The sequence below is a fragment of the Gavia stellata genome, chromosome Z (genome assembly GCF_030936135.1).
Source record: "Gavia stellata isolate bGavSte3 chromosome Z, bGavSte3.hap2, whole genome shotgun sequence".
NCBI lineage: Eukaryota > Metazoa > Chordata > Aves > Gaviiformes > Gaviidae > Gavia > Gavia stellata.
In genome coordinates this window covers 78,023,077-78,037,117 of record NC_082637.1, presented here as the reverse complement: position 1 = coordinate 78,037,117, position 14,041 = coordinate 78,023,077, and the positions used below count along the sequence as shown (strand labels likewise).

The window sequence follows — 14,041 nt, the reverse complement described above, 5'->3', positions numbered from 1 at the left end:
GAGCTGAGCTGCCCATGGATGAGTAGCATAAGCCCACTCACCATGGAGTCAGCAGAGGACCAGTGTCAGCACAAAGGAAGCATCAGGGGCACACCATCTTCCTCTGAAAGTGGGTCAGGCCCCTGAAAACTCTTTCACAACCAACTCTGCATCGCAGTTTTCCTTTACAGCATTTACTTCCTTACAGCTTGCTCCCTGCCCCATTTGCCTGTCAGAAACAGCTAACTAGAATTAATTACTAGTAGAAAACTGCCAGCATTCACAAGTGACTGTTGAAGTAATACTTAAGGCATGCCACCCTTCTACTGCTCTTGGCTGAATGGAAGACATTGCCCCATAGAAATGCACTGGAGCCAGTTCAGGACACCTTTGCTTGACTGCTGGCCCAGGTCAGTCCATCCCACCAGCCAGCCAGGATGCTCTTAGGGAGACAGTCTTCCTCATCCTCCACTCTTGCCACTTGCTTACATCCAAGTCAATGGCCATATGGACACATGGCAAGTCAATCCACCAACCTAACAGTTACACAAGTGTCAGACCCAACAACAGGGAGGAGCAGAAATGAACAGCTAGGGACAAGTGAAAAGGACTTAAGAGGAAACCCTAATGTCATTTTTAGTATGACAGCAATTGTAATTAAAAACAGTTAACATGTCACTTGGCCTTGACAAAATGCTCAGAGATAGAGGGAAGCAGACAAGTCTGAAAGAAGGAAATAGTGGGTAAGACACAGGTGCCCACTTTGTAGTACAGACTTCTTGTGGCTGTCCGCCAGCAGAGAAACAGTCTTAGGTTTGTGTGCCTCCAAAAAAAAACTGAAGACAAAAAATGTAATCCTACTGTTTGCATACTAGAAGTTTATCTTGAAAAGCATGCTGCAACTGGTTAGTGCTTCACCACATGTTTGGTCTGCCTTCTACCCTCAGCTGCCATTTCATTCACTTTTCATTCATATTTTCTCCTATACTATACATAACCCACAGACAAAAAAAAAAGACCTTAGAATGTGGTAATGCACTGAAATCACAATGGGTAGTGGAGAGGAAGGGGAATGATTAAAAAAACCAAGCAACCTTAAAAAGCTCCAAAATAGCAAGAGTCAAAGCTTTTCCACCAAAAAAAAAAGTCAAACTAAAGATCTTGAGAGGGAATTGAGTGAGAAAGAACCCAGGTTGTGATCATTGTAATTCTTCAGAAAGTAAATGTTCTCAAAAACCCAACATCAATTTGCTCTTCTAGTTTTGGGAAGTTGTAGTACGATCAGTGGCTAGTAATAAAGACAAACGAAATCATACTATGCAGAACAGTAGAAATCTTATATAGTACTATTTCACATTTTGAATTTGAAATCTTCATACACCACTGAAATTCTTTAAGAAGCATCTTCTAAATGTTATTGCAAAAGTCACGTTCAGTCGATGCCATCCATAACTTGATACAGTCTTTTTTTAAAAGGCGGCGGGGGGGGGGGGGGGGGGGGAAGAGCGGGGGAGTTTAAACTTCTTTCAAACATGTTTCGGAGTTTTAAGTAGAAAAAACCCTATCTTTCAGGAAGAAGAAAAAGCAAACACCACAGACCTCAACTTAAAACAAGCACACACACCCTTTTTTTATCTAGAAATTTCTCTCCTACTCCCCTCCCTGCCCCCACACCTGCACGATAAAAGAGAAACAAACAGGCTGCCATACAATAGATTGCAGTTAAACCTGAAGTAATGGGAAGCCCTTTACTGTCCGAATCCTAGATAGCTTACAGTTCAGCAAGCTGAAATGAAATGTGCTTAACAAAAACACAGCAAGCTGCCTACAACACAGCCACTACTGGATCATACTAAGCATTAAAATGAACACACAGTTCTTCCTTGTAGTCTATCCTTGTAGCTGCAATTAAAATACCAATTCATTCCCTGTTTCTGTTCTTCCACAACCTCAGCCTACTGGTGGCTGTCAGTGCCACAAGGTAAGCTGGATCAGCTTGCTGATCAAACAGAGAACTATCCCACAGAAAAAGCTAGCTTGCTCATCTGAGTCACCACATAGCCACATGCTCACTAAAGGCAGTTTAGAATGGCAGAAACGTTTAGAAAAGAGTAGGGGGAGGAGGGGATTTGGATTATCCCTTTGAGCATCAAATCAAGAGCCACTGAGGGATAGAAATAGAAATGCTTTTTGATACAGACTCCTTGCAACAAACATTACGCACCTTCAGAGAACTTCATCCAGCATGATTTGTGTTTTATTTATGAAAGCATCTCCAGTGGATGGCAGTAACTCTGGGACAGAAAACAAACCACCGCAGAGCGCTTTTAGTACAGGATCAACCCGTCAAAGTTAAGTATGGGACATTTTAGAACACAAAGCTTTTTAACATTTGTACTGTGAGACTATTCAATTTGTTTTTGTGACTTACTTTGCAAATCTATAGGTTTAAAATAGCTCAGCCCTATTCATGTCATAAGGCACAAGTTTATCTAATGTTTAGCAAATTATGCTGTCATTTAATGTGCTTCCTACAGAGCCCAGGTTGCTCCTTCCTGCTCCCTTTGTGCCAAAGATCCCTGCCATCCATCAACATCTTCCAGTTTCTTCTCCCTAAAAGCTTCCAAAACAGTTAACTGCCAGTAACAGAATTGGGTTAATGACTAAACAGAAACTACATTAACGAATCATAAAGCAAATACCATACCAGTATTTTTTTCTTACTTTTCAGTAGATGACAAGCCATTTTTTATTTAATTAACTCAGCTGCAAGCGTTTCCAGAGTACTAAACAGCATACCACTGAAGCAGAAGCCTTACTCAAACACCAGCGCACACAAGTTTGAACACATAGTCCCAGACCCTATTACCCCCAGTTGCAGTAATGAAAAAAGCTGTAAACCTTGTCTGGACTATACAATTGTCAGGGAGACAGCGTCACTGCTCTTGTGCTGCAGATGCCCTGGAGAGCTTGAATAAGTTTCCTATAAGGAACAGCAGAAACCGAAGAAAGCAATTATAAAAACCTTTGAAATAAATTGTTAGGTTAAAGTAACACTTCTACACTCAACATCATATTTGACAGCATTTCAGAAGGGCAATTTTTTTATATTTCCAACAGATAAAAACCAGAAGAACTAACTTGGTAAATTTCATCTGTCTTCTCTCTAAAAAAAGCCAAACCACAACACTTGGTTTATAGACCATCTGAAAAACCATTTACCACCCTCACCACTACACAATCTACATAAAACAATCTGCTTGGAAGCTGTTATGAAACATATGTATCACCTCTCAAAAATGCTTGTGGAGTATCTTAATTTTGAAATATCTCATTAGTATTTCAAAAGATTAACAGGTACAACACTTGACACTGTATTTCAACCACCCACTGTACCACCAGTGTAGCAGGCAGGGGGAAAAGCAGCAAAAAACCCACAGACTCCTGCAGCCTGAAAATCCTGCCTACTCCCCCCTCTGCCCTAGCCCATCATAGAGATCTGTAAGGATGAAGGCAGGAACAATTTCGCACTTTCTAGTTGCTACTCCTGTTATTATTAACATTTAACAGTTCAAAATACATGTTTTCATGAAGGCGAAGTCTGAAAGTTTTCTACCTCTTTTTAACCCAGAATCTTACTTTAGCATGCCTTGCAAGAAAATGTGTGTTGAATTAAGGTAACAAAGTATTTCAGTAGAAAGTGCTTAGGATGTCTGCTCAGTAGCAGCTCAGTACATTGACTGAAATCTGATTTTCAGGAGCTTGATTATTCTATGTCTAACAAGGTCTGCATATGACTGGAGAAATACTTTTTCTGCTTCATAATGACGTGTAGCACACCACCCATTATCAAACCAAAGCAGCAGTCACCTGGGAAGTCTTACTATACAGGCATATTAAACCAACACCTCAAAACTAGCACTTAATAAAAATAGGACACTTGCAAACAACGTAAAAATGAATGTTTATGTTCATTTACAGATTGCTCCTCATGGACTGTACTACTGACAAAGCTGAGATGAGCCCTACCAAGGGGGGGGTGGGTAAACAACCCACAAAACAGTCTTTGGTTTACAAAAAGGTGTTTCTGAAGAGGGGACAATAACTCAAGTGGTCTAAAACACACCAAACTAACTATCAGCACAAACTGGCAATAAAGTTATATTATTAGTTATCCCGCTGTTTTAACGAAAAAAGATTGGTCCACTAGAAGCACCTATCAAGTGTTAAAAAATTGCTTTAAGAAATACAACAATTCCAAAGCAAAGAGTTACAAGTAGCACTGTCAAGATAGTCCTAATCTTTCACTTAGTACAATGCTTCACTTTGGCTTTCTATCTTTGTCTAGACTTGTAAACGTGTTTTTACCTTACTTGTCCAAAGGACACCATAAGAGTTCCTTTATGCATGCTACAACTTCAATAATTTGACTCAAGGTATGAATTCACCCAGGCCAACTATGAAAAAGTATAGTCTAGCCCAGGTCCTCATCACCTATTGTGAAAAGCAACATATTTAAGAAAATGCAAAACTATTCAACTTGCAATTAGCAAAATGAAAAGCTTTTTTTGACGTATAGCAAAACATTTGTCACAATAAATTAATCAATCATTTTTTTATACCATAATATTCAGTAAAATGCAAAACCAATATTAAGTGTACCAAAACTACAGAACCTCATTTCAGTTAAAATAAAACTTAAAAAATCCCAGTGAACTCTGACACCACTATTTGGCATTACGCAATTCCCAGGGAGTGATGGACACAAATACTGAAGGGTGCTCTAGTAAACCAGTAAAACTAGTTACATACTTAGCATGCCACAGAGCAGTTCTGACAGAAATTTCACAAATTAATTTTTAAAGTAATTTATTATCATCTACCACTCTACTCGCCCACCTTAATCGAAGGTTATGCCTTTATGGAAACATGGTTCATGTAAAGCCTCAGCTTCTTTAAACTTTTTTGAAATCTTCATATCCTGACAAAAGCTGACAAAAAGATTATATTCTTCCTCATCCCAACACTCAGCTTCTTCCACTCCAGCTGACATACAAGCCTGGATGCTTTTTTGCCCTCTAAGAGGTCCATGTGCTCCACTAACCTAACCCATTTCATTTCCATCTTACATACTCTGAATCTTACAGACTTCTATCTTTCCCGTCCATGCAAACCACTCAAACAGACGTGGTTTGTTTTCAAAGCCCACTTGTCACATCTATTGCACCATCTTCCCTCCTCTCAACATAAGCATACCATCCAGCCTGCCACAATTCCTCTCCTTTAAGTTTACCCTAGACAGTCTTTAATCTAGGCTTTTGTTCCTTGCATTCTGTTAAATCATTCATGTTCAGAGCCGCTACTACCATACTGTCACCCGAAAGTTTATAGTCTGTATTTTATCCTCCTGACTCATACTATTAAAAAAATTGGCCTTCCCTAACTGCCTCCAACGTTATGGGTTTTCTCCCACATTGTTATCACTCTCGGATTTCTGGTTCTGCCCTGTTTAGCTTTCCCTAATTATTAATCTTGTAATATAGAAACTCATTCAACCACAATCTTAGTATAAATAACTCAAAAATTAACTCCTGCTTTCTCCAGATCTGTCTTCCCCTAAGGATTACCTAAATTTAAGTCTTGTGACTACACAGTGTCAGGTAAATTTCAACTTGCTTAAAATAAGCAACATACACAACTTACATCTTCCACACAACCTTCTTCTCACTTGATCATTCCCTAATAGTCCAGGCAGCAGCCTGGGTGTCATCTTTTACAGAATCTCAGAATAGAGGTTGGAAGGCACCTCTGGAGATCAGATACTCCAACCCTCTGGTTCAAAGCAGGATTAAATACAGTAGGTTGCTCAGGAGCATACAGTCAGCCTTTCCTGTCCCCAAGGATGGAGCCTCTACAACCTCTCTGGGAAGCCTGTTCCAGTGTTCGACCATGAAAGTCTTTTGTTTAGAATGAGTCTTTCATTTGAATTTGTGCTTGTTGCCTCTCATCCTGTCACTGGGCACCACTCAGAATAGTCTTGCCCCATCTTCCTCACACCCCTCCAAATGCCCAAAAATCAGGTATTTACAAACATTGATGGGATCCCCCCCCAGGCCTTCTCCAGGCTGAATAGTCCCAGCTCTCAGTCCATCCTTGTGTGCTGGATTCTGCAGTCCCACCAACACCTCTGCAGCCCTAAGCCAGACTTGCTCCAGCATATCCATGTCTTATCCTGGGGAGTCCAAAACTGTGCACTGCACTCCAGACATAGCCTTACTGGTGGCATGTAGAGGGGAAGGATCACCTCCCTCAAGCTGCCAGCAACACAGCCCAGGATGCTCTTGGCTTTCTTTGCTGCCACAGGCACTTTGCTGTTCATAATCAAACTGGTATCCACCAGCACTCCCAGGTCCTTTTCCGCCAAGCTGCTTTCTAGCCAGTCAGCCCCCAGCCTGTGCTGATGTGTGGAGTTATTCCTGCCGGGTGCAGGACTGGGCATTTTCCTTGGTTGAGCTTTATGAGGTTCCTGTCAGACCATTTCTCCAGCCTGTCCAGGTCCCTCTGAATGGCAGCACACCCACCTGGTGTATCAGCCACTCCTCCCAGTTCTGTATCATCAGCAAACTTGCTCATATGTCCCATCTTCTAGAACATTAATGAAGATGTCAAACACTACTGTCCCCAGCACTGACCCCTGATGATTTTGTGCATCTCAAACTTAGCATCCATTCAGTGGTTTCCATCTATCACAAGCTATCATTATCTTATCTATGCACTGTGCATACAGCAAACTGCTAAAATTTGGTGCAGCTTTGAGTGGGGGGTTGTAACTGAACCTTCAACAGGCATTTCCAGCCTGAAGCACTCTGATTTCCCTCACAGTGCTGAAAAACCTGACTCTCACCTCTGCCTCTAAATTGTTAGAGAAAAGTGTCAGTCACTGTGTGTTCCCATATTCTGTCATTTTCCTGTGTTCCTCCTCAGTAACTGTACTTGACTTCGTATCTTTGCATTGCTATCCTTCATATTTGCCTTTGCTACAACACTGTCATTCACTTGCTGAGTAAACGTTACCCAAGATCAAACAGAAGTCTCAGATAACTTTCCAGATTTTCATGCTTCTTCAATGTCCCAGTTTGTGGTCAAACACCCAAGTTTTTTTTGCTTGCTTTTAACCCTCTAATAATTTTTGCATAAAAAGATTGCTGATACAGATCAGGAGCTTGCTCCATTCCCTGTTCCACATTAACAACAGATTGTTGTCTGTGCTCATGTATAAGTTACGAACATTTTACATCAAGCTTGTCATCAGCTACATAACTGGAAAAACTATTCACCCTGAAGTAGACAACCTGCATGGAAAATTTCAGCGTAAGTGGTTCAAGTTCAATAAGGATTCAACTAAGTAATGAAGACAAACGCAAGAACAGACGTGGCATTCTGCACGTGCTAGATGTCTTCCAGCCACTTCCTGGAGAAGCTCCAGTACAATCACGCTTCTCCGTTTTCTGTTTGAGTTTCATTATCAGCAAGAGGGAAGGGTACCTCTAATCTCAGAAACAAGTATTTGCATTATCTCCAAAGTCAATCAAAATGTTAGTTCACTATCAAGTGTTGCCAGCCATAAGTAACAGGAAAGTTCTCTAAAGATCCCCCTTTAAATTAGATCTACGCCACATTCCCTCCTGGTTCCTATCTGTGACAAGACTGCCTGTGAAGCACTTCCACAAACCAAAAAAAATGTAACCCTATGACACTGAAGTGAGTAACTACTATTGCTCCTAACAGCTACTTCAGGCAATCTATTGCCAGACACTGGCAGTGGAAAATATAAGACAGCCCAAAGGAAGAGACAGCCCCACCAACAAGTAAAAAGGTCAAAAGGAGACAGCAGAAGACAAGCAAAGATGTCAGAGAACAGAGCAGGGTAAGCCTGAACACAAATCATGGACTGACCAGCAAGGCAGGGACAAAGAGAAAAACAGGGTGACAAGACAATCAGACAGGGCCAAGAGAAATAGAGTATTATTTTTTTTTTTAAGAATGAAAGGTCACAATTACTATACAGCAATAGATTATTAACCAGAAGATCAAAAATTACTTCACATAAAAAAAACCCCAGAAATCAAGCATCAGCTATGCGAGGTTTTTTGTTTAGGTTTGGAAGCCATGTTTAGACAGCTCTTCAACATTGCAGAAGTACTTGAGGAAACTTGAGTTTTATGCATCTGTGCAAACTGAATTTCCTCCTTGTGTGTATATGCATTACACTAAGGCTATTAATTGTTTTTAGTTACAGTCAGGTGTTCTATTACATTTATATGTTTCTGAAAGTCTTGGGTTTCACTCAGCAGACAAGGCACAATGTGCCCAATTACATCCAAATGCCACATGAATGCAGAATTATTATTTCTTCATTGACTACTGTAACTTATAGACAAATTATTTAAAAGCTAAAACCAGCGTTATGTTTATCAATTAAATGGCCTGCACTGCCCTTCCCACTTACACCTGGGAACCAAGGCAACGAACAACCTCAGTATCAACTGACTGTAGATGCCTTCAAGAAAGAAAGTGATTTACAGAATTGCCACTGACAAGAACAATGGAGACTCAAAACCAGAACATGTCTCCATGAGTCCAGTTTTGTGGACCAGGTAAATAAACCAGCAAGATATAAACAGCTTAAGAGATTTACCAAGTGTTTTCTAGGAACTCTGTGGCAGAGGCAACGTTGAGTGCAAGTCACCAAAGATTGATTTTGACTTCCTTAAAAGCCATTCTGTTGCTTCTCCTCATTCCCAAAATAAATTTACAATACACACCTCTACTTGGTGTTCAAGTTGAAATAATCATCAAGAACAAGAGAGAGTTATTCAGAGAAAAAATATAAAACATTTCATTCATTTTTAGACTAAAATCTGAAGACATGGTAGGGAAACTGAGATCAATTGATTATGCTTAAATAAGGCATTTGCTAGGTTCTGCAGGCTTCGCTTGCCAGCTTTATTTTAGAAAGAGGCTCACCGTGTTCAGAAAGCTCCTATCATTATTAAACTAAAACAATCTATATTGAAATACAGTTAAAACAGCAAATCCACTGCCACAGATCTTGCTAGCCAGTGATTCAGAATTACAAGATGTGTTACGAGTGTCATAAACCCCAAGAAAACAGTTTTAGTTGTGTTTCCTTTTTTGGTTTTTTTTTTTTTTAATTATTTTTCCCTGATTTCATAAGACTTCTGTTCTGCTCTTTGCATGTCCTTAGAATGGAAGTTAGTAAAAATCATTAAATAACTATTTTAATAGGCTGCAAAAATATCAAAATTTACTCCTCAGTTTCCTGAATAACACTTTAATACTATAAATCTTTTTTTCCTTATTAGCACATCAAACATACAGTCTTCCATTTCAGATATAGCTATACATTTGGTTTTAGTTATCAAAGTTCATTTTAGTTGCACATACAACTACACAACTTCAGATGGTTTCAGAGTCAGTATATCAGGTAAACTCCAACACCGAACCCATCCTACTGGATCAGCTGGTGGCTCAACTCCAACTGAAGCGCCTGTATCAAGCAAGGAAGGGTCTTAGTCAAGGTCCCGAGTTAAGTATAAAGGATAGCAACTCAAACAGGTCAAATATCACAGCCTTACCTTGCAGAGTAATATATATGCAAACTGCACTTTATCTAATTACTAGCTATATAAAAATCTACCCATCCTATTATACTTATTTATAAATCAAAACCATTCAAAGTGGGGAAGGCAGTAGGGGAAAGAGGCGGCAAGAACCATATTTTGCAAATGCAGTATAGAAGAACAGACATTCTTCCTCAATTGGAACCTTGTAGGTTTTGGATATCTAAGGTACTGTACATCTTTCAAAGCGATTACAGCCCAAACCAACACAGATGAAATGCTGTCATGACCTTAACAACTGCTGACAGCACTTCAAGACAAAACAGCTTACTTGAATAATCCCATTTATCTACTTAATTCACACATGTTCTAAGTATTTTGCTAAATCAAACATCTAAAATACCAATGCAGAACCACAAGAGGAGGACTGCCTAAGCCACAACAGCTTTGCTGACATGTTTCATCATTGTCTTAGTACTCCGGTGGCAGAAATCAGCCCTTCCAACTCACCATTTCAACACTGCAAGGTGCAGTGGAGATTGAGGACAAACAGCCCCTACCCCAATGACTTTAAAAAATGTTAAACCAACAATACCATCCATAAAGAGAAAACAGGAAGACTAATTAGCTTCATCTTTCTTCTTCACTTCCTGTAACAGTATAGGGTAAGTAGCTTTCCGTGTATGACAAGTATCACTGAATTCTACTCTAACACTACATCCTCCCATTGACATCAAAAGGAGTTTCCGTCTGTAAGTGAAGACCCCTTCATACCTCCGTGGTCTAGGAAAGGATGCAGTGTGCTGTGCCCACTGTCCAAGACAAAACAGTCTCTGAGATGAGGGGCACTAGTAACACTGTCTAGTCACCAGAGCTGTCAGGCCATGGTACCCAGCATGGGTCCATTCCCCATAAACATGCTCCAGCAGTCGAAGCAAACGTAGTTACCTCCTTCTGCTAATTCCCTTCACAGGGCTATCTCGCTTGCAGGACCAGGCCATTCCTCCACATACCATTCCACCACAGGTACAGTGCTTACAAGTGGCACAGGCTCCAAACTCACAAGAGCAGTGCCTTCTCCAGCCATCAGCTATATCCCACCAGTTTCCCAGCACCACCACAGATGCAAGGGCATCTCCCTGGGATGGCTGCTGGAGGTATCCAGCACTTCTTTAATTTCACTACAAGCAAAGGGCAGCTGCGTCGTCACACTATGGGAAGCAGTGGTACTGTTTCCACAGATCTGCCAAATCACCGTAACTGGGGCGCCTCCTCCACAACAGCCTGCCAACCCAGCACAGCATGCCATTTGGTCACTTCAGTGCTACCAGCTGCTCACCTCCAACCAAGGGCCACCTTTTCGCACTGAACACTAAATAGGCCTGTTACCACCAGCCCATTACTCTGACAAAAACAGTCAGCTCCTGGGTCTGGACCTGCTGAGATGGTATCTCAAGAGCTCTACTGGAAGCACGCTTTTCTCCAGGGATCTCACAGATTAGGACAAGACCACCCCAATTCTTACCCATCCCCTTCACAGCTGGCAAGTTTTTGACCCGTTAACACGTTCTTAGCATTAACTCCCCATACACAACATGTACATTTGCAAGAAAAATTCTTAATAACAAAAAACGCAACTCCTTCCAAGTTTCACACCACTGCAAATACTGCATCCCCAGGCCACACCAGGTCCAGCTGCTACCTGCATTCCCCACCAATGACTGTTACAGGCAAAACAGTCTCAAATCAGGGAATTCTACTTACTTTAAATTATTGCCAATTAACAGACAATTAATTACTGATTTCGGTACTGAGAAAAAAAGACAACTTTTAAGGAAGCACCTTTTGCCCTCCTTCCCCAGGCTCAGCTTCAGTCTGAGACCTTTCCTCCCCATCTGTCTATCTGAATTGCTCTTGTGTTCGCTGCTCCTTACACTCGCCAAGCCCTTCAGCGAGGCGATGCAGAAGGCAAGGATCAGTACGCAATGGTTTTTCTGCCACGCCTTGCTTCTTACTCATTTTCCTCCACTGCTGGTTGCTTCTTAACTGTTACTCTGCTCCAGCAGGTGTACTTGCTCTGGAGTGACTTACGTACAGGTTGCAATCCCTTTGGCAGGGTCTCTGCCCCACTATGGGTCTGCCATGGGCTGCAATCTCCTCAGGGGTGGGTCACCTGCAGCCCCTCAGGGTGTCCCCACCCCAGCAAGGGTTGTCCACAGGTCGCAGTTCCTGCAGGAGTATGTATACTTGCTCTGGCATGGCTTAACTGCAGCCCACAGTCCATTCAGGAGTGTCCCTGCTCCAGTGTGCAGCCTCCACAGGAGGCAGTCCCTTTGAAGGTGTAGCTCCTGTGGCATGGACTGCCCAACAATGTCCTCTTCCTCTGGTTCTCCTTTATTCCATCCTCTTATGTCCCTTAGGAGGAAAAAGGATGAGCTACACTGTTTATCCTCTCGCACGTCTTCCCCCGTATCTCCATTTGTGTCTCCTGCCCCTCACAGCTGCCACTCTTTCTTAGAGATTTATGAGCAGCAGCACCACACACGCTCATCTGATAGGTTGAGATTTTAGCATGCAATGGGCTGTCTTCATCAGCTTCAAAGCTGTCCAGAATCAGCTGTGCCCATGGTAGTCCATGGTCTCTTCCCCCACCAGGCACCCTTGCAGCTCCCCAGTGCTAAAACCCTGCCATTTCTGCCCAAGACAACCTATACAGCTAGTTTTCAAGAAAGAAGGTAATTGTCTGAGTAAATATAAAACAACCAAACTACAGCGCAGAAAAATTATTAGAGCTTGTAAGCGATTTCACATTAAAAAAAAAAGAGTACGGCAACCATGACCAAGGGCAGCAGAAACAAATCTCTAGCAGCCATAAATTCAAGAGGAGCTTTGCCTTCAACAAGGGCTGAGGTTTATCACAGATACCTATCAGATGCATGTAGAACAGCAAGAAAGGAGAACAGAAAAGCACAAGCAAAGCAAACAAATTCAGATATTTTCTAATCCCTGTAGTGATGCAACAGTGGCCTTTTATTTAAGGGAGTAAAAGCACCATCTTCTACAGAAATAGAGGTGTGTTCTTAATCTTTTCCCCACATACCCACAGACAATTCCTCTGCCAGGCTCAAGCAGGAATCTGCTTTGTTTGTCAGCCACCAAAATGCAAACACTCCTCACAAACTCTTAAAGTATTTTTCCTTGGAGTTATCCAAGAAGGGTCTGGACACACTATATATACTTCTTTTTACTAGTACTACCATTATTTATCACAAAAGAGCGTGCTTAGAACTAAAATTCTGTCTGGTCAGCACAGGATCCTGTGCTACTCCGGTTGTTGTGCTGTACGCTCATTGCACAGTCAAAAAAGCACACATTTTACAACTGCTGTGCACATTGCACAAGCAGAAAAGCCCCACTTTACAGGTGTACCAGCAACCAACAAAACCCAAGTGCTGAAGGCAATGGAGCAGAGGCCACGGTGCAAAAGCAGGCGGCAGAAGTCTAGAGAGAACGGAGTTTACCCGAAGACCGATGGCAAGTAGCAGCTACGCCCTGACAACAGCGACCCGACCCCCGGGATGCGCGCCGGGCCCCACGCCGGGGGCCGCAGGCGGCCGGCGCTCCCACTACGCCGGCCCGCAGGTGTGCCCCTTCGGCCCCACGGCAGGGGAAGGGAGGCGGGAGGCTCCCCGCGCCTGACACCCCTGGGGGAGAGGGGGGCAAGCGGTGCCACCGGCCCGCGGGTGAGGCGGTGCGGTGGCGGGGGCCGAGGCCCGCTGCCCGGCTCCTCAGCGGCGGGGCCGCTCTCGGCGCGATGGCGGGCGGGTGGGGTGGAGAGGGGTGAAAGAACAAGGCCGGCGCCATCGCTCCCCGCGCCCCGAGCCCGCCGCGGCCCGCGCTTACGTGTAGATGATGGACATGAAATGCATGAGCCAGAGCACGACGAAGAGGATGAGCCCGAAGATGGCGAGTCCCTCCAAGGCCAGGGCCAGCACCGCCATCCCCGGGGCGCGGCGGCCCGAGCAGGAGCCAGCGGCGGAGCGGGAGCGAAGCGAGGGAAGGCCGCTCGGCGGCCTGTCGGCGTGCGGAGCGGCGGCTCCCGCGGGCGGGCTCTTGAGGTGCCGCCTGCTGCTGCTGCTGCTGCTGCTGCTGCTGCTGCTCCACCGGCCCGGCGGCCTCTGCGCCGCCAGCCGCTCGCGCACTGACGAGCCACCGGCCCGGCCTGCCTGCTGCCGCCCGCCCCCGCCTTTCTGTCAGGCGCAGGCCCCGGCCGCCCCCCGCCCGCGGCTGGCCCCGGAGAGGCGGGGCGGGGAGTCACGGGGCTGGTGCTGGCGGTGGCGGCGGGGCGAGCGATTGAAGCCGTTACCGCGCCTCCCCTGCCCGGGACGGAGGGTAGGGGTCGGCCCGGCCCGGCCCCT

The 14,041-nt window shown here is 43.9% G+C and overlaps 1 protein-coding gene across 1 annotated transcript in view; it reads right to left on the bottom strand.

The window, feature by feature from the left end:
- Positions 1–13,624, bottom strand: part of UGCG (UDP-glucose ceramide glucosyltransferase) — a 30,430-nt gene extending 16,806 nt beyond the window's left edge. The window contains exon 1 of the mRNA XM_059833947.1: positions 13,527–13,624. Coding sequence (XP_059689930.1) covers positions 13,527–13,624 — 98 coding nt within the window. The remainder of the gene's footprint in view (positions 1–13,526) is intronic.
- Positions 13,625–14,041: the final 417 nt, after the last annotated feature.